The 22854-nt window shown below is 44.3% G+C and overlaps 1 protein-coding gene across 1 annotated transcript in view; it reads right to left on the bottom strand.

The window, feature by feature from the left end:
* trmt2a (tRNA methyltransferase 2 homolog A) overlaps positions 1-22854 on the bottom strand; it is a 63533-nt gene that overhangs the window by 16547 nt on the left and 24132 nt on the right. Inside the window, exons 6-9 of the mRNA XM_063074114.1 lie at positions 8969-9084; positions 3647-3758; positions 2983-3105; positions 258-333 (exon numbers count right to left, since the gene is read on the bottom strand). Of these exons, the coding sequence (XP_062930184.1) occupies positions 258-333; positions 2983-3105; positions 3647-3758; positions 8969-9084 (427 nt within the window). The remainder of the gene's footprint in view (positions 1-257; positions 334-2982; positions 3106-3646; positions 3759-8968; positions 9085-22854) is intronic.

Raw genomic sequence — 22854 nt, 5'->3', positions numbered from 1 at the left:
TGGTAATTTTGAAAATATTCTTCATCTTCTCTACAACCATCCGTACCTTTCCTCAGGAGTGAATACTCCAGTTGTGATACAGCTTTGCCATCACCAGGGTCGGGGTGAGATCAAACTCTTGCTGTTCTGCTGGGGGCATCACAACAGAACAGAGTTTCAAATGAAACATGTGGACAGTAGGAAGAATTCGTGGTTGAGGGAGGAGGGCTCTGAACTCCACATTAATAGAACGTTCACCATAGATTATAAGTACTAACCATTTAGTCCTGTGTTCACTTTCGCATCCTCGATGGCTTCTTGGCACATCTCAATTCCAATGACTTTCTTCACATTCTGGGCAACATGATAAAGAAATCATCAATTTCAATCACGATATCTGATGCCAGAAGCCTTGCATCACTTGGCTGTCCCAACTAATTTTGGAATCAACCCCAACTCTTTACTTCACACCTTTCCCCTCTCCCCAGTTTCACCTCTCACCTGCCACCTTGTACTTCTTTCCCCCAAGTACATTGGAGGCTTTTAAGGGACATTTAGATAGGCACATGAATGTGAGGAAGATGGGAGGATATGGAGATGGTGTCGGTAGGAGGGATTAGTGTTAGGGTGTTTCTGATTTGCTTTTAGCTGGTATGGCACAACACTGTGGGCCAAAGGGCCTGTTCCTGTGCTGTACTCTTCTGTTCTATTATCATAAAATACAAATAGAAAGTGAATTTGACAGTGATAGGAATGCCAATTTATTTTATTTATTTAGAAATACAGCGTGGTTCAGACCTATCCAGCCCAGCGAGCACTTACCACTGAATTATACCCATGTGACCAATTCACCTACCAACTGGTATGTCTTTGGGATGTGGGAAAAAAAGAGCACCCGGGGGAAACCCACACAGCCCTGGGGACAATGTACAAACTCCTTACAGACGGCAGCAGGAATGGAATCTGGGTCGCTGGTACTGTAATAGCATTATGCAAACTACTATGCTACAGTGAACACATTATGCTTTATACTGAACTGTTGACTATATCAAGGTACAGGAGCTCCCAACATAAAACAAAATATTTTCAACTGGGGAAAGCAAATATATTGAGTTTGCAAGTATTAATAGGGCCATCAATGCAATTTTTGTGAATGCACTGCAAGTCATTGCTGTCCAAATTAATTGCTTGAGCTCTGGCTGGTACACTCTGAAACATACCCCACACCCCAAAATCCTCAAACATGGGAACTACTGAGTCTCCTCCTCCCGCTATTATCCAAAAACTAAACTTCACATCTTCCTATAATCTCCCAAATAATCTTCTCTTTGCAGCTCTTCGTTCTTAGTGGTGCTGAAAACTATCAAATATTGAAAGTCCTGAAGAAGGGTCTCAGCACAAAACATCAAATGTTTATTCTTTTCCATAGAGCTGCCTGACATGGTGAGTTCCTCCAGCATTTTGTGTGTCTGTTAATTTGGATTTCCAGCATCTGCAGACACTGTTAGTGAAAGACTGAGATAGAGTGGATGTGAAGATAGACCTAGGTCGAGTGGATGTGGAGACAGACCTAGGTCGAGTGGATGTGGAGATAACTTAGGTCGAGTGGATGTGGAGATAGACCTAGGTCGAGTGGATGTGGAGATAACCTAGGTCGAGTGGATGTGGAGAGAGACCTAGGTCGAGTGGATGTGGAGATAACTTAGGTCGAGTGGATGTGGAGATAACCTAGGTAGAGTGGATGTGGAGATAACCTAGGTCGAGTGGATGTGGAGATAACCTAGGTCGAGTGGATGTGGAGATAACCTAGGTCGAGTGGATGTGGAGATAGACCTAGGTCGAGTGGATGTGGAGAGAGACCTAGGTCGAGTGGATGTGGAGATAGACCTAGGTCGAGTGAATGTGGAGAGAGACCTAGGTCGAGTGGATGTGGAGATAACTTAGGTCGAGTGGATGTGGAGATAACCTAGGTCGAGTGGATGTGGAGACAGACCTAGGTCGAGTGGATGTGGAAACAGACCTAGGTCGAGTGGATGTGGAGATAACCTAGGTCGAGTGGATGTGGAGATAACCTAGGTAGAGTGGATGTGGAGACAGACCTAGGTCGAGTGGATATGGAGACAGACCTAGGTCGAGTGGATGTGGAGATAGACCTAGGTCGAGTAGATGTGGAGACAGACCTAGGTCGAGAGGATGTGGAGACAGACCGAGGTAGAGTGGATGTGGAGATAACCTAGGTCGAGTGGATGTGGAGATAACCTAGGTAGAGTGGATGTGGAGATAACCTAGGTAGAGTGGATGTGGAGACAGACCTAGGTCGAGTGGATGTGGAGACAGACCTAGGTCGAGTGGATGTGGAGACAGACCTAGGTCGAGTGGATGTGGAGACAGACCTAGGTCGAATGGATGTGGAGACAGACCTAGGTCGAGAGGATGTGGAGATAGACCTAGGTCGAGTGGATGTGGAGATAACCTAGGTCGAGTGGATGTGGAGATAACCTAGGTCGAGTGGATGTGGAGATAGACCTAGGTCGAGTGGATGTGGAGATAACCTAGGTCGAGTGGATGTGGAGATAACCTAGGTCGAGTGGATGTGGAGATAGACCTAGGTAGAGTGGATGTGGAGAAAGACCTAGGTAGAGTGGATGTGGAGAGCCTAGGACCATAGGGAACAGACTCAGAATACAATGACATCCCTTTAGAACAGAGATGAGGAAGAATTTCTTTAGCCAGAGGGTGGTGAATCTGTGGAATTCATTGTCACAGATGGCGGTAGAGGCCACGTCATTGGGTATATTTAAAGTGGAAGTTGATAGGCTCTTGATTAGTCAGGGCATCAAAACTACAAGAAGGCAGAAGAATAGGGTGGATAGGGATTATAAACAGTAATGATAGAATGTGGCAAAGGGCTGAATGGTCTTTTTCTGCTCTCACGTCTTAAGGTCTCTGTCCTACTGACTTTAGACCATTCAACATGTTTTCTCAACTTGACCTTTTACTTGCCTTTGCCAGAGAAAGCCCAATAGTTCCTGTGCCACAGCAAACATCCAACACGGTGCTGTCCTGATTAAGATCAGCCCAGTCTCCCACTGCGGAATAAAGCACTTCTGCAGCAAGGGTGTTCACCTAGATACAAAGATATTTATATTTAGAGAAATAATGTTTAATTATTTAACTACTTCAAAATAGTCCTTCCTGTATTTTGCAATGCAACTACATGTTTTTGTGATACTACTGAGAACTTATCCCGAACATCTGCAATCTGTCCTCCAAGAGAACCACAAACTTGTCACTGGGTTTAGAGGCTTGCGTGCCTCAATGACCCAGAGAGCTATGTTGGCTACAGTCAGGACTTTATGTTTTGGCTCTTGGTACGGTCACACAAAACTGTTACGGAAACAGTAATGAAGAATCCTTCTACATCTGAGTGAGACGGTATTCCTGAGACTCCACCCGGGACTTACATGACTGATAGTAGTGAAAACCGAAAGGAAGCTACTGACACAATGAAGGAAGCCCTGAACACCACCAGAGATGGAGGACTTTCTTTGCTGGCCTAAAGGTCAGTGGTGTAACAGGCAGTAAGTAAGTAAGTAATCTGCAATCTGCACAACAAAACAGTATGATTATATCCAGTTTTAAACTACTTAAGTACAATTCACTTCACCTGGAAAAATGCATGAGGGGAAATTCTGAAATTAAGTCCCAGGAGCTCTTCATATATGTACTTGTCTCCATGTACGTGGTCCAAAGGCAAATCTTCCAGGTTGGGGGATTTTCTGCAAATGTTCAAATCAAAGTTTATTAATTCAACAAATGCTCTTGACATCTGGTGTAACCTGAGAATGAAAGGGTTTCCAGATTTCTAAAATTCAAGTTGAAGTTTAATTGTCATTCAACCGTACATGAGTACGGCCTAATGTGGCAGCGTTTGTCCGGGGCTGAGGTGTAATGGTATGCTGGCATTTATAGCGAGAGGATTCGAGTACAGGAGCAGGGAGGTACTACTGCAGTTGTACAAGGCCTTGGTGAGACCACACCTGGAGTATTGTGTGCAGTTTTGATCCCCTAATCTGAGGAAAGACATCTTTGCCATAGAGGGAGTACAAAGAAGGTTCACCAGATTGATTCCTGGGATGGCAGGACTTTCATATGAAGAAAGACTGGATGAACTGGGCTTGTACTCGTTGGAATTTAGAAGATTGAGGGGGGATCTGATTGAAACGTATAAGATCCTAAAGGGATTGGACAGGCTAGATGCAGGAAGATTGTTCCTGATGTTGGGGAAGTCCAGAACGAGGGGTCACAGTTTAAGGATAGAGGGGAAGCCTTTTAGGACCGAGATTAGGAAAAACTTCTTCACACAGAGAGTGGTGAATCTGTGGAATTCTCTGCCACAGGAAACTGTTGAGGCCAGTTCATTGGCTATGTTTAAGAGGGAGTTAAATATGGCCCTTGTGGCTACGGGGGTCAGGGGGTATGGAGGGAAGGCTGGGGCGGGGTTCTGAGTTGGATGATCAGCCATGATCATAATAAATGGTGGTGCAGGCTCGAAGGGCCGAATGGCCTACTCCTGCACCTATTTTCTATGTTTCTATGTTTCTATGTAAAGCACTGCACTAACAGTCACACACAGCACAAGGCACATTTAAGATAACAGTAAACATACAGTTGCTGTACTTTTTTGCACCCTGTGGCGCATCAGGCAGTATGCCGGCTTGGTGCTCAACCCAGCATCAGGCAGCATTTTTGCCGTTTCCTTAGCATTTGCCTGTTTTTACAAGGCTGAGTTGCTAGCTCGATGCTCAACCCAGCATAGCAGGAAAGCGTCCAAGGAACCAACCAAATTTGCCTCCAAGTCCGGTGCTGATGCCACTACATCACCAGCTAGATAAACACAGTCACAAAAAAAGAAGTATAACACAAGTCCCTGAGTGTCAAGTCCTGTAGATTGATGGTTCGGCAAGAACAAGCATCATGCGCTAGTGCCGCAGATAAACACAATCCAGCCTGCATTCCTGGTGCGGCCTGACCCCAACTGCAGTGCACCCACTGCACTTCTCTCTCCCACGCCGCCTGTGGCGTCTCTCCCCAGGGCAGCTGCAACAGACGACCCTGCGGCATGAGGGCCTAGTCCACGCTACAACCAAGGCCACTCAGCTCCCCCTGCCATCAGTCAACAGATTCCCAGGGTGTCCCCTTGAAATGCAGCCTTCTGGGGAATTTGCAACCACATTATCCAAACGGCAATGGCTGCTTTCTGATGGAGTGGAGGAAGGTTAAATTTGACCAAGATAATTCAAGGTAAACACAGAGAGGGTGCATGAAGTTCTGTACCTACCTCATCCAGCTAACACTGATTTTATGTGATGTGGGCAGCACTGGCACGGCCAGTATTTGTTGTCCATCTCTATTTGCCCCTGAGGTTTCATAAGAATTGCCACTGGACTCCCTGGAATCCAGGACCAGAGGGTACCACTTCAGAATACATGGACGTCCATTCAGAACCAAGATGAGGAGGAATTTATTCAGCCAAAGGTGGTGAATCTGTAAAAATCTATTGCCACTGATGACTGTGGAGGCCAAGTCACTGGGTATATTTAAAGTGGAGGTAGATAGGTACTTAATTGGTAAGGGCAACAAAGCTTAAGGGGATAAGGCAGGAAAATGAGGTTGAGAGAGATCATAAATCAGGTATGATTGAATGATGAAGCAGACTCAATGGGTCAAATGGCCAAATTCTACTCCCACATCAGGAACCCAGCACATAAGTGCAATCACAAAGAGAGCACGGCAGCGCCTTTACCTAAGAGTCTGTGGATATTTGGCATGGTATCTTAAACTTTGATAAGCTACTATATTTGTGTCGTAGAAAGTACATTGACTGGCTGCATCACAGCCTGGTATGGAAACACCAATGCGTTTGAACGGAAAGTCTTACAAAAGCTAATGGATTCGGCCCTGTACATCACGGGTAAAGCCCTCACAACCATTTAGCAGGTCTATATGATTTGTTGCAGAAAGACAGTTTTCATCATCAGAGACCTTCACCACCCAGATTATGCTCTCCTCTCGTTACTGCCATCAGACAGAAGGTACAAGAGCCTCAGGACTCGCATCACCAGGTTGAAGAACAGTTACTACCCTTCAACTATCAGGCTCTTGAACAAAAGGGGATAACTATACTCACTTGCCTCATTATTGAAATGTTCCCACAACCAATGATCTCACTTTAAGAACTCTTTATCTCACATTCTTGTTATTTATTACTATTTACCTGTATTTGCATTTGCACAGTTTGTCTTCTGCACTCTGGTTGATCTTTCATTGATCATGTTATAGTTACAATTCTCTAGATATACTGAATATGCCCACAAGAAAATGAATCTCATTGTTGTATATGATGACATATAGATACTTTGACAATATTTACTTTGAAATTTACTTTGTACTTATGGCTTTAAAACAATGAAAAAACCAAGGTCGGCGAAACCCAGAATGATATCTGATTAAATCAGTTCCGTGAATAGGCTCCACAAAATAGCCACAGGAGAAATACCAGTGTAAGAGAGTCACGGACTCAGTCCACTGCATCGTGGACACGTCCTTCTCCATCATCAGCAGTAGCTGGAGGAGGCTCTGCCTCAAGAATGCAACATCAATCATCAAAGGTCCCCAACATCCAGGCACACCATCTTCTCCCAGCTACCGTCGGGCAGGAGATATAGAAGCCTTTAGTCTTGCATCACCAAAATGAAGAACAGCTACTTCCCTTCAACCATTCAGTTCTTGAAAGCACCCAGTACAACCCTAATCACTACAGTTCAGCAGCTACCACCATTTTCATCAGTTTGCACTAAATTTGACCTGTTTTGTTCTAATTGTGGTCATTCTTGTAAAGAATTGTGTACAAACTATGCTTGATTTAGGTTTTTCTTGTAAATGCTGCTTTTTAATTGTTCTGTGTGTGTGTGTGTGTGTGTGTGTGTGTGTGTGTGTTATAGGGGGTGGGGTGGGGAAGAGGATGGAGAGGGAAGGGGCAGGGGGAGGGAGAACGCTAGGGTGCCTGAGACTTCCACACAGTACTGTAGTAATTTGATGTATTGCACTGTACTACTGCCACAAAAATTTCATGACCTATGTGAGTGATGATAAACCTGATTCTGATATGGGTCTCTATTGTGGACTGAGAGCGGGAAGGGGGCAGGGAGAGGGGAATCATGGTTGGGAAAAGAGGAGGGAGAGGGGAGGGAGCGGGAAGCACTAGAGAGAGATTCTGTAATGATCGATAAATCAATTGTTTGGAATCATATCACCTTGCCTGGCACCTCTAAGCCTGGGTGTGTCTGCACCAGTGCCACCCCCCGCCCCCAACCCCAGCAGTCCTTCTCTGCTACGTGTCCCACACACCTCCCATGGGGCTCCACCCTTGCCATTCCCAACAGTTTTTGCTCCCGCCAGATTTACAAACTGGCTGTCCACTTCACATTGATGAATATAGTACTGTGCAAAAGTTTTAAGCACCCCAGCTATATATATAATACGCCTAAGACTTTTGCACAGTTCTGTACTAAGAGTCAGAATCAGGTTTAATATCACCATCATGTCATAAAATTTGCTGTTTTGCTGCAATACACAGTAATAAAAACTATAAATTATAATAACAAATAGATATTTTAAAAATAATTAAATTAAATAAATAGTGCAAAAAAAGAGGGGTTCATGGGTTCAATGTCCATTCAGAAATTAGATGGCAGAGGGGAAGAAGCTGTTCCATCATTGAGTGTGTGTCTTCAGACTTCTGTACCACCTCCCTGATGGTAACAATGAGAACAAGGCATGACCTGGGTGTTGGCGGTCCTTAAAGACCTAAAGGTACATAAGTTACGCGGACCAGATGAACTGTACCCTAGGATTCTGAAATAGGTAGTGGCATTAGAAATGATCTTTCAGAAATCACTGGACTCTGACATGGTGCCAGAGGACTGGAAAATTGCAAATGTCACGCCACTCTTTAAGAAAGTAGGAAGGCAGCAGGAAGGAAATTATAGACCAGTAAGCCTGACCTCATTGGTTGGGAAGATGTTAGAGTCAATTGTTAAGGTTGAAGTGATGGAGTACTTGGTGACACAGGACAAGACAATACAAAGTCAGCATGGTATCCTTCAGGAAAAATCCTGCCTGACAAACCTGTTGGAATTCTTTGAGGAGATGACAAGTAGGATAGATAAAAGGGATGAAGTGGATGTTGTATATTTGGACTTTTAGAAGGCTTTTGACAAGGTGCCACACATGAGGCTGCTTACCAAGTTAAGAGCCCATGGTATTACAGGAAAGTTACTAACAAGGTTAGAGCATTGGCTGACCGGTAGGAGCCAGTGAGTGGGAATAAAAGGATTCTTTTCTGGTTGGCTGCCAATGACCAGTGGAGTTCCGCAGAGGTCGGTGCTGTATATAAATGAATTAGATGATGGAATAGATGGCTTTGTTGCCAAGTTTGCAGGTGGTATGAAGATTGGTGGAGGAGCTGGCTGAGTCTGCAACTTTCTTCAGCTTTTTCTGATCCTGTGCAGTGGCCCCTCCATACCAAACACTGATATAACCAGTTAAAATGCTCTCTACAGTACATTTGTAGAAATTTGCTAGAGTCAAATACCAAAATACCAACTCTCCTCAAACTCCTAATGAAATATAGCCACTATTGTGCCTTCTTTGTAACTGCATCGATATGTTAGGCCCAGGATAGACCCTCAGAATTGCTGACACCCAGGAACTGTCAATATCCAGGAACTCAGTGACAATAAACTCAACTTTGCACTTTTGAAGTACTTTCCCTGTCTACAGGCAATTCTTCTATTGTAACTGAATGTAGACACAATCTGGTATTTATACCACTTGTAAAGGTCAGCCATCTTTTTAACTAACATTAAAAAGCTTAACAAACTTTAGAAACTAAAAGCACTTATAATCCCTTCCATGTATTCCTTACCTTTGACCTTCTTCTGCGAAGTAAAGTGATGTTACTCCACAATCTTTCCCTTCACCTTCTGTGAAATATTTGGCTAATTCGCCTTGCACCTCCATTAGTTCTGATTTCATTAATTTCTATAAATGGTGGAGAAGAAATTAAAAGTTGTAGAAAGTCACCAAATAATGAAGGAAGATACGTCAACCTGGGGACAAAGAGGCAAAAAATAACCCAGCTCCAAAAGCAAATATAATACACTATAAAATACGCTAGGTGGCCACTTTATTAGGTACCTCCAATGAGTGCAGGATTGTGATTTTCTGCCAGCTGGCACCAACTGTCAAAGTCACTTAGATCACATTTCTTCCCATTCTGATGTTTGGTCTAAACAACGACTGAACCTCTTGACCATGCCTGCATGTCTTTATGCATTGAGCTGCTGCCACGATTGGCTGATAAGGTATTTGTATTAGCAAGCAGGTGTAGAGGTGTACCTAATAAAGTAGCCACTGAGTGTATAGTTTTGGTTTTCTGGTGCTGTAGTCCATCCACTCAAGGTTCAACATGTTTGCTCAGAGATGCTCTTTTGCACACCACTGTTGTAATGCATGGCTATTTGAGTTACTGCCACCATCCTGTCAGCTTGAACCAGTCTGGCCATTCTCCTCTGACCTCTCTCACAACAAGCCCACAGAACTGCCACTCTGGATGTTTTTTGTTTTTGCACCATTTTCTGTAAACACTACACACTGTTGTGTGTGAAAATCCCAGGTTTCATCCCGAGCTTAGCTGCTTCATGTTGGAGTTTGTGAATTCTCTGTGACTGTGGGAGTTTCGTCCAGCTGATCTGGGGTCCTCACACACCCCAAAGCCATGTGATTTGGTGGTTGGCAGGAGAATGCTAAAGGGAATAGGTTCCAAGGATATAGGTGTGGGATTGGGCTAAGGTCATAGGAGCAGAATTGGGTCATTCAGCCCACTGAGTGCACTCTGACATTTCATCATGACTAATCCATTTTCCTCTCAACCCCAACTTTCTGCCTTCTCCCCAAACCTTTCCATGTCCTGACTAATCAAGAACCTATCAAACTTCGCCTTAATTACACCCATGACCTGGCCTCCACAGCCGCCTGTGGCAACAAATTCCACAGATTTACCACCTTACCATTTCGAGAGACTTTGAACTTTTTTACTGTGCCATGGCCTGTTCTTCATCAAGTTATGGTATTGTTGCACTGTTGTAACTATATGTTATAATTATGTGGTTTTTGTTAGTTTTTCAGTCTTGGTCTGTCTTGTGTTTCTGTGATATCACACTGGAGGAATATTGTATCATTTCTCAATGCATGCATTACTAAATGACAATAAAAGAGGACTGCGTGTCCTCATAATTTAATCTAATCCTGGCTAAAGAAATTCCTCCTCATCTCTGTCCAAAAAGGACTTCCACCTAATCTGAGGCTATGCTCTCTAGTCTTAGGCTCCCCTCTCACAGGAAACATTCTCTACACACCCACTCTATCTAAACCTTTCAACGTTTGATAGGTTTTAATGAAATCCCCCCTCATACTTCTGAATTCCAGCAAATAAAGGCCCAGAACCATCAATCATTCATCATACAATAAGCCCTTCATTCCCAGAATCACTCTCACGAACCTCTGCTGAACCCTCTCCAATGTCAGCACATAAGGGGCTTTTATATTCTAGTCCTCTTGAAATGAATGCTAACGTTGCATTTGCCTTCTTCACCACTGACTCAACCTGCAAACTAACCTTTAAGGCAGGAGTCCCCAATCTTTTTTGCTCCGCAGACCAGTTTAATATTGACAATATTCTTGTGGACCAACTGACCGGGGGGTGTTAATCACGACCGGAATATAGGTGTTAAGTGGCTAATACACTCAATTTCATTTCTAAAGGGGCTTATCTAACGAATTTAACATTAAACACACAGCGCATATTTTCCTCGCATGAATATAGTGATAAGTCAATTATAACAGTGGTCCCAAACCTCCGGGCTGTGGACTGATAATGGGCCACGAAGAATGTCGCCGTACAGCGGTAGCCAGAATGGACCCAGCACAGCTTTAAGAAAAAAGCTGAAATAAACAAGCTAATTAATTAGGTGCCGACTGGCACGTAAATGACGGCCCAGATCAGAGGCGACGCAATTGGCAATCGTCTCTGATCTGGGCCGACATTTATGTGCTGGGCGGCACCTAATTAATTAGCTTGTTTATTTCAGCTTTTTTCTTAAAGCTGTGCTGGGTCCGTTCCGGCTACCGCTGTACTGCTGCATTCCTCGCAGCCCAGAGGTTGGGGACCACTGAATTATAAGTCACTTATAAGTCAATAGCATCATAACATAATATCGCTGAATCAGTGGGAGCCCTGGGTTTGTTTTCCTGCAACAAGACGGTCCCATTGAGGGGTGATGGGAGACAGCGATATTCGAAGGGGGTTCCTTATGTCCAGTCTATTCCGCAATTTAGTTTTCCTTGCATTCATTGCAGAAAACTCCGCTTTGCAGCGATATGATGTTGGAAATGGAAGCAACGTTTTCAGTGCTTTCGTGGCTATCTCAGGATATTCAGCCTTGACTTTGATCCAGAATGCCGGCAGAGATGTTATGTCAAACATACTTTTCAGCCCACTGTCATTTGTAAGCTCGAGGAGTTGATCTTTTTCCCGCGCTGACATGGAAGATTCACCGGAAACATTCACAACTGGGTCACGGACCCATTCCTTTGCACATCTTGGGTCACTGATGACCTCACGTGTGTTAAAGTTCAACAGTGGGCGTGACAGGGAATGAGGAAAGGTGCAGCTGACTCATATCATTTCATATCGCCAAATCATATCGTTTCCTTGCGGCCCGGTAGCACATGTTTTGCAGCCCGGTGGTTGGGGACCACTGCTTTAAGGAATCCTGCACAAGGACTCCCAAGTCACTTTGCACCACGGATTTTTAAATTTTCTCCGTTTAGAAAATACTCTATGCTTTTATTCCTTCCCCAAACTGCATAACCATACACTTCCAAACACTGTATTCTGTGAATAAATTACTGTGAAAAAGGAGCATGTGATTCACAAATAAAAATTCCAAGTTAAATTGACCAAAATCACTGGTTGTAGTACTCATTTATCTGAGCAAAGGGTTGAGGGCTGAATACTTTTAGAAGACACTATATGTGAGCTTCACCAAAAGTGATAATGTTCCCAGCATCTCCCCAGGAATGGGACACTGTTTAGAGCAGGGATTCCCAACCTGGGACCATGGACCCCTCAGTTAATAGTGAGGCTCCATGGCATCAAAAAAGGTTGGGAATCCTTGGTGCTGATGGAAAGGACAAAGTTTGCAAGTGATCACTGAATGTAGTATGACATTTGTAAGTTGAGCGCTGTCATGCTGATGAAATGGACACTTACGAACTCACACTTGTCACTAAAACATATTTTATTTACTTATGCACAGCCCTTATCACCAAACTGTTCTGACAAATGTAATTTTTATATGGAATTGACCAGCAGTTATGGATATTGACCATTTGTCAAACGTGTATGTTCAAATTGCTGATTTGTAAGATCACCATTCACAATAGAAATATTAAAAGTCAATATTAACTACAAGCTTACAACCGATGATACTTTGAAGTTAGTAAAGTAATTGTCCCTTAGTTCATGTGTAGCTTGCATCCTTCAATCGCATCTTTATCTTGTCTCCTTATGCCACACACCGGGGCCATGGGAGGCAGACAAGTGGGTCACGGTTAGGAGGGGGAAGGGGAAGAGTCAGGTACTAGAGAGTACCCCCGTGGCTGTACCCCTTGACAATAAGTACTCCCATTTGAGTACTGTTGGGGGGGACTGCCTACCTGGGGGAAGCAACAGTGGCCGTGCCTCCAGCACAGAGTCTGGCCCTGTAGTTCAGAAGGGCAGGGAAAGGAAGAGGAGGGCAGTAGTAATAGGGAACTCGATAGTTAGGGGGTGAGACAGGTGATTCTGCGGACGCAGTCAGGAGACCCGGATGGTAGTTTGCCTCCCTGGTGCCAGGGTCCGGGATGTTTCTGATCGTGTCCAAGATATCCTGAAGCGGGAGAGTGAGGAGCCAGAGGTCGTGGTACATATAGGTACCAATGACATAGGTAGGAAAAGGGAAGAGGTCCTGAAAGGAGAATATAGGGAGTTAGGAAGGAAGTTGAGAAGAAGGACTGCAAAGGTAGTAATCTCGGGATTACTGCCTGTGCCACACGACAGTGAGAGTAGGAATGGAATGAGATGGAGGATAAATGAGTGGCTGAGGGATTGGAGTAGGGGGCAGGGATTCAAGTTTCTGGATCACTGGGACCTCTTTTGGGGCAGGTGTGACCTGTACAAAAAGGACGGGTTGCACTTGAATCCTAGGGGGACCAATATCCTGGCGGGGAGATTTGCAAAGGCTACTGGGGTAGAATTGTTGGGGGTAGGCATCAAATTGAAGAGACTAGGAGAGAGGAGGTTAGTTCACAAATACAGAAAGCTAGTAGACAGTGTGTGAAGGAGGATAGGCAGGTGACGGAGAAGGGGAGCGCTCAGACTGAAGATGTAGGGGAGAAGGAAGAAAAAGATAATAAAGTTGTTTGCACCATTAGGGATAAGCAGAGAGTAATAGGCGGAGAGTTTCTTAAATGCATCTATTTTAATGCTAGGAGCATTGTAAGAAAGATGGATGAGCTTTGAGCATGGATTGATACCTGGAAATATGATGTTGTAGCTATTAGTGAAACATGGTTGCAGGACCGGTGTGATTGGCAACTAAATATTCCTGGATTTCGTTGCTTGAGGTGTGATAGAATTGGAGGGGCAAGAGGGGGAGGTGTTGCATTGCTTGTCAGAGAAAATATTACAGCGGTGCTTTGGCAGGATAGATTAGAAGGCTTGTCTACGGAGGCTATTTGGGTGGAATTGAGGAATGGGAAAGGTGTAGTAATACTTATAGGGCTGTATTATAGACCACCTAATGGGAAGCGAGAATTGGAGGAGCAAGTTTGTAAGGAGATAGCAGATATTTGTAGTAAGTACAAGGTTGTGATTGCGGGAGATTTTAATTTTCCACACACAGACTGGGAAGCCCATTCTGTAAAAGGGCTGGATGGTTTGGAGTTTGTAAAATGTGTGCAAGATAGTTTTTTGCAGCAATACATAGAGGTACCAACTAGAGAAGGGGCAGTGTTGGATCTTCTGTTAGGGAATGAGATAGGTCAGGTAACAGAGGTATGTGTTGGGGAGCACTTCGGGTCCAGTGATCACAATGCCATTAGTTTCAATATAATTAAGGAGAACGATAGGACTGGACCCAGGGTTGAGATTTTTGATTGGAGAAAGGCTAACTTTCAGGAGATACGAAAGGATTTAGAAGGAGTGGATGGGACAATTTGTTTTATGGGAAGGATGTAATAGAGAAATGGAGGTCATTTAAAGGTGAAATTTTGAGGGTACAGTATCTTTATGTTCCTGTTAGGTTGAAAGGAAAGGTTAAAAGTTTGAGAGAGCCATGGTTTTCAAGGGATATTGGAAACTTGGCTCGGAAAAAGAGAGAGCTCTACAATGAATATAGGCAGCTTGGAGTAAATGAGGTTCTCGAGGAATATAAAGAATGTAAAAAGAATCTTAAGAAAGAAATTAGAAAAGCTAAAAGAAGATATGAGGTTGCTTTGGCAAGTAAGGTGAAAATAAATCCAAAGGGTTTCTACAGTTATATTAATAGCAAAAGGATAGTGAGGGATAAAATTGGTCCCTTAGAGAATTAGAGTGGACAGCTATGTGCACAGCCAAAAGAGATGGGGGGAGATTTTGATCAATTTCTTTTCTTCAGTATTCACTAAGGAGAAGGATATTAGATTAGATTAGATTATGAAGACACGCAGTCCTCTTTTATTGTCATTTAGTAATGCATGCATTAAGAAATGATACAATATTGAATTGTGTAAGGTAAGGACACAAGTAGGATAGTTATGGAAACTATGATGATTAAAGAAGAGGAAGTACTGGCACCTTTTAAGGAATATAAAAGTGGATAAGTCTCCGGGTCCTGACAGGATATTCCCTAGGACCTTGAAGGAAGTTAGTGTGGAAATAGCAGGGGCTCTGACAGAAATATTTCAAATGTCATTAGAAACGGGGATGGTGCCGGAGGATTGGTGTACTGCTCTTGTGGTTCCATTGTTTAGAAAGGGTTCTAAAGAGTAAACCTAGCAATTATCAGCCTGTAAGTTTGACGTCAGTGGTGGGTAAATTAAATGGAAAGTATTCTTAGAGATGGGATATATAATTATCTGGATAGACAGGGTCTGATTACGAACAGTCAACATGGATTTGTGCGTGGAAGGTCATGTTTGACAAACCTTATTGAGTTTTTTGAAGAGGTTACTAGGAAAATTGACGAGGGTAAAGCGGTGGATGTTGTCTATATGGACTTCAGTAAGGCCTTCGGCAAGGTTCCACACGGAAGATTAGTTAGGAAGGTTCAATCGTTAGGTTTTAATATTGAAGTAGTAAAATGGATTCAACAGTGGCTGGATGGGAGATGCCAGAGAGTAGTGGTGGATAACTATTTGTCAGGTTGGAGGCCGGTGACTAGTGGTGTGCCTCAGTGTTCTGTACTGGGTCCAATGTTGTTTGTCATATACAGTAATGATCTGGATGATGGGGTGGTAAATTGGATTAGTAAGTATGCAGATGATACTAAGATAGGTGGCGTTGTGGATAATGAAGTAGGTTTTCAAAGCTTGCAGAGAGATTTAGGCCAGATAGAAGAGTGGGCTGAAAGATGGCAGATGGAGTTTAATGCTAATAAATGTGAGGTGCTACATTTTGGTAGGACTAATCAAAATAGGGCATACATGGTAAATGGTAGGGCATTGAGGAATGTGGTGGAACAGAGTGATCTAGGAATAATGGTGCCTCGTTCCCTGAAGGTGGAATCTCATGTGGATAGGGTGGTGAAGAAAGCTTTTGGTATGCTGGTTTTTATAAATCAGAGCATTGAGTATAGGAGTTGGGATGTAATGTTGAAATTGTACAAGGCATTGGTGAGGCAAATTTGGAGTATTGTGTACAGTTCTGGTCACCGAATTATAGGAAAGATGTCAACAAAATAGAGAGTGTACAGAGGAGATTTACTAGAATGTTACCTGGGTTTCAGCACCTAAGTTACAGAGAAAGGTTGAACAAGTTAGGTCTTTATTCTTTGGAGCATAGAAGGTTGAGGGGGGGACTTGATAGAGGTATTTAAAATTATGAGGGGGATAGATAGAGTTGACGTGGATAGGCTTTTTCCATTGAGAGTATGGGAGATTCGAACAAGAGGACATGAGCTGAGAGTTAAGGGGCAAAAGTTTAGGGGTAACTTCTTTACTCAGAGAGTGGTAGCTGTGTGGAACGAGCTTCCAGTAGAAGTGGTTGAGGCAGGTTCGATTTTGTCATTTAAAAAGAAATTGGATAGGTATATAGACAGGAAAGGAATGGAGGGTTATGGACTGAGCGCAGGTAGATGGGACTAGGTGAGAGTAAGCGTTCGGCATGGACTAGAAGAGCCGAGATGGCCTGTTTCCGTGCTGTAATTGTTATATGGTTAAATGGTTCCATAATATCCAAAACACCTTCAAGGACTGATGCCTCAAAAAGGCGGTGTCCATTATTAAGGACCCTCATCACCCAGGACATGCCCCCTTCTCATTGTTACCATCAGGAAAGAGGTACAGAAGCCTAAAGGCACACACTCAACGATTCAGGAACAGCTTCTTTCCCTCTGCCATCTGATTTCTGAATGGATATTGAACCCATGAACTATTTTTTAATTTCTATTTTTGCACTACTTACTTAACGACTTACTGTAACTCAGTTTTTTTCTCTCTTTATTATTATGCATTGCATTTTTCTGCTGCCACTAAAGTAATAATTTTCACGACATAAGGCAGTGACAGTAAACCTGATTCTGATTCCCCCCCACCCTCGCCCTGTGCAAAGGGAAGCTGTGCTCTACAAAGACCTTTCTCGCCTGAACAGACTGCACTGCATCTATCCTTGCCTGGAGATTATGTTAACCCTTGCCTCATCTCAATTCCCACACTGGGACAGTGGGAGTGTTCGAGATAGGATGCCAGGAGCGGGATGTTGGTCACAGGAAAGGAAGCTGGTGACTAATATCAAAGAAGATAATAAAAACCTTTTTTTAAGTACATAAAGGGTAAAAAGGGAGTTGAGGGTAGATACAGGACCAATAGAAAATGACGCTGGAGAGACGCAGAGATGGTGTCATAAGGAGGTGGCTAGGAACGGACCCAAGTGCAAGACACAGACACTGAAGTACTAGGGACAGGACTAGGATACAGGGTGAGGGCAAGGACATGGACACGAAAACCAGGAACCCGGAACAGGACTGGACAAGAGAGCTAGGAACCCGGGCTTGGACTCCGAGCCAGAGACTGGACAAGGACCCAGTACCTGGGTCTTGCCTCTGGCTTGGACCCCAGAACTAGGCAAGGACAAGGCTTGGCTGGCAGGCAGGACGAGGCTGGAGTCTTAAGAGACTTGAGGTGAGGCTTGGCAGGAGGCTGGAGTCTTCAGGCTTGAGGCTAGGCAGGAGGCTGGAGTCTTCAGGCATGAGGCTAGGCAGGAGGCAGGAGGCTCCTCCTGGGCAGGGCGCGGTTCTCCTGGGCAGGGCGCGGTACTCCACCCGACGGAGGTAAGGGACAGGAAGGGACAGAACCAACTGCAGGTAATGGCAAGACGGCCTGACTTACCCAACGGAGGCTAGGGACAGGAAGGGACAGAACCAACCGTAGATAACGGCAATACGGCCTGGCTTACCCAATGGAGGTTAGGGACAGGAAGGGACAGAATCAACCACAGGGTAATGGCAAGACGGCCAGACTTACCCGGCAGAGGCAAGGGACAGGAAGGGAGCTAGCTATGGGATGGCTCCAGGACAAGGCTGCAGGCGAGAATTACCAGCAAGACCAGGCAAGGCTTCAGGCAATGTAAGGTGAAACGAGAACTTCAGGCGAGGCAACAGTGACCGGCAAGACAAGGCAAGGCTTCAGGCAATGCAAGGTGAAACGAGAACTTCAGGCGAGGCGAGAGTTACCGGCAAGTCTTCAGGCGAGGAAACAGAAGGCAGAGGAAGGGACACAAGGAGTAAGGACAAGAACAATCCAGCAGCCATGCCCTGGTCTCTGAAGGTATGTATGCAGCCAGCCCCAACGAGCATCAGCTGCCTCAATTAGAGCTCAACAAGAACAGAAACAGGGTAGACAGGAAAACCTGGAGCAAGGGTCCATGGACCGGACCATGAACCAGAATACGGACTTCACAGACTGGACCACGACAGATAGCAGAGGAACTGAATGCATATTTTGCATCAGTCTTCACAGTGAAAGACATCTGCAGTATACCGGATATTCAAGAATGTCAGGGAAGTGAAGTTTGTGCAGTGAAAATTACAACTGAGAAGGTGCTCAGGAAGCTGAATGGTCTGAGGGTGGATAAATCTCCTGGACCTGATGGAATGCACTCTCGGCTTCTGGAGGAAGTAGCTGGAAAGACTGCGGGGGCATTAACGATGATCTTTCAAGAATCGATAGATTCTGGCGTTGTACCGGATGGCTGGAAAATTGCAAATGTTACTCCGCTATTTAAGAAGGGTGGGAGGCAGCAGAAAAGGAAACTATAGACCTGTTAGCCTGACATCAGTGGTTGGGAAGTTGTTGGAATCGATTGTTAGGGAAGAGATTACGGTGTACCTGGAGGCACATAACAAGATAGGCCAAAGCCAGCATGGTTTCCTGAAAGGAAAATCCTGCCTCACTAACCTACTGCAATTTTTTGAGGAAATTACAAGCAGTGTAGACAAAGGAGATGCAGTAGATGTAGTGTACTTGGATTTTCAGAAAGCCTTTGACAAGGTGCTGCACATGAGGCTGCTTAGCAAGATAAGAACCCATGGAATTACAGTGGAATTACTAGCATGGGTGGAGCATTGGCTGATTGGCAGAAAACAGAAAGTGGGAATAAAGGGATCCTATTCTGGCTGACTGCCAGTTACCAGTGGAGTTCCACAGGAGTCGTTGTTGGGACCGCTGCTTTTTACAATGTATGTTAATGATTTGGACTATGGGATTAATGGATTTGTGGCGAAATTTGCCGATGGTACAAAGATAGGTGGAGGAGTGGGTAGTGTTGAGGAAACAGAGAGCCTGCCGAGAGACTTACATAGTTTAGGGGAATGGGCAAAGAAGTGGCAAATGAAATACAACGTTGTAAAGTGTATGGTCATGCACTTTGGTGGAAGAAATAAACGGGAAGACTATTACTTAGATGCAGAGAGAATTCAAAATGCAGAGATGCAAAGGCACTTGGGAGTCCTTATGTAGGATACCCTAAAGTTAACCTCCAGGTTGAGTCGGCGGTGAAGAAGGCAAATGCAATGTTGGCATTCATTTCTAGAGGTATAGTATATAAGAGCAGGGCTGTGATGTTGAGGCTCTATAAGGCACTCGTGAGACCACACTTGGAGTATTGTGTGCAGTTTTGGGCTCCTTATTTTAGAAAGGATATACTAACATTGGAGAGGGTTCAGAGAAGATTCACGAGAATGGTTCCAGGAATGAAAGGGTTACCGTATGAGGAACATCTGGCAGCTCTTGGGCTGTATTTCCCATGGTAGGGAGTCTAGGACAAGAGGGCATGACTTCAAGATTGAAGGATACCTATTTAGAACAGAGATGCAGAGAAATTTCTTTGGTCAGAGGGTGGTAAATCTGTGGAATTTGTTGCCATGAGCGACTGTGGAGGCCAAGTCATTGGATGCATTTAAGGCAGAGATAGATAGGTTCTTGATTAGCCAGGATATCAAAGGGTATAGGGGGAAGGCAGGGGAGTGAGGTGACTGGGAGAATTGGATCAGCCCATGATTGAATGGCGGAGCAGACTCGATGTGCTGAATGGCCCACCTCTGCTCCTATATCTTACCGTCTTATAGGAAGCTTCTGTGAGAATGTATTCAAGGATCCAGCAAGGAGTGGGGCAGTGTTCGCAGAAGGCTTTCAGTAACATCACTGTTTTCCAGGGGACGGCAGGCAATTCATACGTTATTTTCATGATTCATTTCTGTTTCTCCCTGCAATATTTCACTTTATTTCCCAATTCCTTCAAGTTAAATTAAACTGGAAAGAATAATTCAAAATATTTTGTGCAATGTCTTAGCCATTTCCTTGTTCCCAAGCAACATTTTAGCACTGTCACTCCCTTAACCCAGAGAGGGGCGCAGGGAGAATGCACAATCTCACCTCTACCATTCCCAAGGTCACCGATCCAGGGTTACCATGGAAACCAGTTACTCTTTCCATCTTCAGCATATCATTGTAACCCAGCCTATGACCAGGATTTTTACTAAATATGCAGATGTTGAGGTTTGATCACTCAGGGAGATGTCAAATCCTGGCACCACAAGGCCACTGTCAGACCAATGGGACATATCACAATGAGATGCAGCATCACATCAGATATCAAACTCTGGTCACCTGGACCCCAGATGCAAATCAACTCCTCAACACAGCTGGAGGCCAGTTTGCTGTTCTAAAGGCTGGTGTAGGCATGATACATTGAAATGCCTGGTTCTGGGCTGCAGATTTTGCTGATCCTCAGACAGCGATTTTGCAATTTGCCTGGTCTCCAAGTGACAAATCTGGTCATTGGATCTTCCTGCTTACTGGTGTTGCCAAGGAATGGCACAGATCAAATTGGGGCCTGATAAATATGAACTTACAACCTAGTAACACCACAATGGGCGAATGATCTCATCCTGGACACCAGAATGCTTATTTTAAGTGGGATTTCATTGTTACCTCAACTACTTTTCCCAAACCGCACCTTCCATATCAGAAGGCTAACACTGGAGTGGATGTGAGCGAACACTGTGTCGAGGCCCCTGAGAGAGGAAGAGATGGGAATGGGGAAGAAGAGAACAGAGGAGGACATGAAGGATCTGTGGAGCATTCTTTGTAACAGAACCAAAATAGGACCAAAGACCTCTCATTGAGATTCAGGATCCTGGTCCTTAGTGGAATTTCATCCATACCTTGATGGACTTTCCTAGACTAAATCTTCCACATTCAAGCTCTGAAGAAAAGAGAGATAGACGTGGATAATAGGGTAAGAAAGAAATGCACAAAATAGAGAGACTCCCCTAGAGAGAAAACTCCTGTAATAGTGAGACAAAGTACCTATTCCTTCCATTCCTTTGGGGGGAGGGGGCAATGATTCAAATGATTGTCTTTTGAAGGGTTGATAAATAAGTTGTTGTGGCTTGGGGGTCAGCACAGGGTAAATACAACTAATTACTGTTTTGGGTCAATAGTCCTTGTTGCTCCCAGGCTATTGCAAAGGAGCTGGTCCCAGGGTGATGTCAACAAAAGCCCTTCAGTGAATTCAAACACTCCCATTGGGCTGTCTGAAATTGGTACCCATTGTCCAATTGCAGACCAGGGAACTCATACATTTAATGGTCAGGCAGTGTTTCACCCTCCATCAGAATCAAAAAGTGAAAACTGTCCCGTAGTTGTCTTGCTTTAAACTGTTGTCACATATTAATCACTTGGAGGAGAATGTAGGTCAAACAATTAGAACATAAGAACATAAGAAATAGGAGCAGGAGCGGGCCATCTGGCCCATCGAGCCTACCCCGCCATTCAATAAGATCATGGCTGATCTGTCTGTAAACTCAGCTCCATCTACCTGCCTTATCCCCATAACCCTAAATTCCCTTACTATGTAAAAACTTATCTAATTGTTTCTTAAACATATTTAGTGAGGAAGTCTCAATTGCTTTCCCGGGCAGAGAATTCCACAGTTTCACTTCTCTCTGGGAAAAACAGTTTCTCCTCATCTCCGTCCTAAATCTTCTCCCCTGAATCTTCAGGCTATGTCCCCTACTCGTTCCAATGGAAACAACTTTCCTACTTCTATCTTATCTATCCCTTTCAAAATTTTACATATTTCTATAAGATCCCCTCTCATTCTTCTGAACTCCAGAGAGTATAGTCCCAGGCGATTCAACCTCTCAATTAATTAGTGAATTAATGGATGATATCAGAACTGATGAGTGGTAAAAGTGAGGGCTGTCTATGGTTACAAAGGGATGAAGACCAGCTGAGGAAGTGGACCAAGAAACGGCAGGTGTAACGCACTGTAAGGATTCACTGCTAATATAATGGCTTTTCTGTAATATTTCACTGCTAAGGCTAATGAAATGGCTTCTCTGTAACGTTCACTGCTGAGGTAACGGTTTCTCTATAGCAGTAATGTTTCGGTTATGGCTGGCGATAACAGGACTACGGTTATGCATGTTAGCCAATCAGGATTTTGCTTCTCTGTCTTGTGAATCCAGCAGATTTTTCACGGGCTTTTGGCGAGGAGAGCCCCTTTAGGTGATTCTGAAGGTCCTTCTGATCCCCTGGCGGGATCTATCATTTCCACCAACCATGCACCTCCTTTGCTGTCTTTACCAGTCCTTGCAGGTGGTTAAGCATGAACTCATACGCCTCCTGGTTGCTATTGGTTGTACAGCAGTGATGTTTTCACATTCATCCTCTGCTGCTTGTAGTGCTGTGAGCAATTCAATATTTCCAAAGTTGGTCCAAAGAGTCTCCTGGATTAGGCTTCTGACCTCCTTTAGTTTCAACTCACACTCCTTTGCCATCTTTGCCAGGTTGGCTTTTTGCTGTCCAGTTAACACAGCTACTTCCTCTGTGTTCAGCTCCACCTCCAGTTCTGCAATGAGTCCAGCCTCCACATCATCATTGGCTTCCATGACTTTCTCGGCTTCTGAGTTTATTGAAACTGACTCTGAGCTCCTCTCCAGACATGTC

This window comes from Mobula hypostoma, chromosome 21 (assembly GCF_963921235.1).
Source record: "Mobula hypostoma chromosome 21, sMobHyp1.1, whole genome shotgun sequence".
Lineage (NCBI taxonomy): Eukaryota > Metazoa > Chordata > Chondrichthyes > Myliobatiformes > Myliobatidae > Mobula > Mobula hypostoma.
This window is presented reverse-complemented; position numbering and strand designations above follow the sequence as displayed.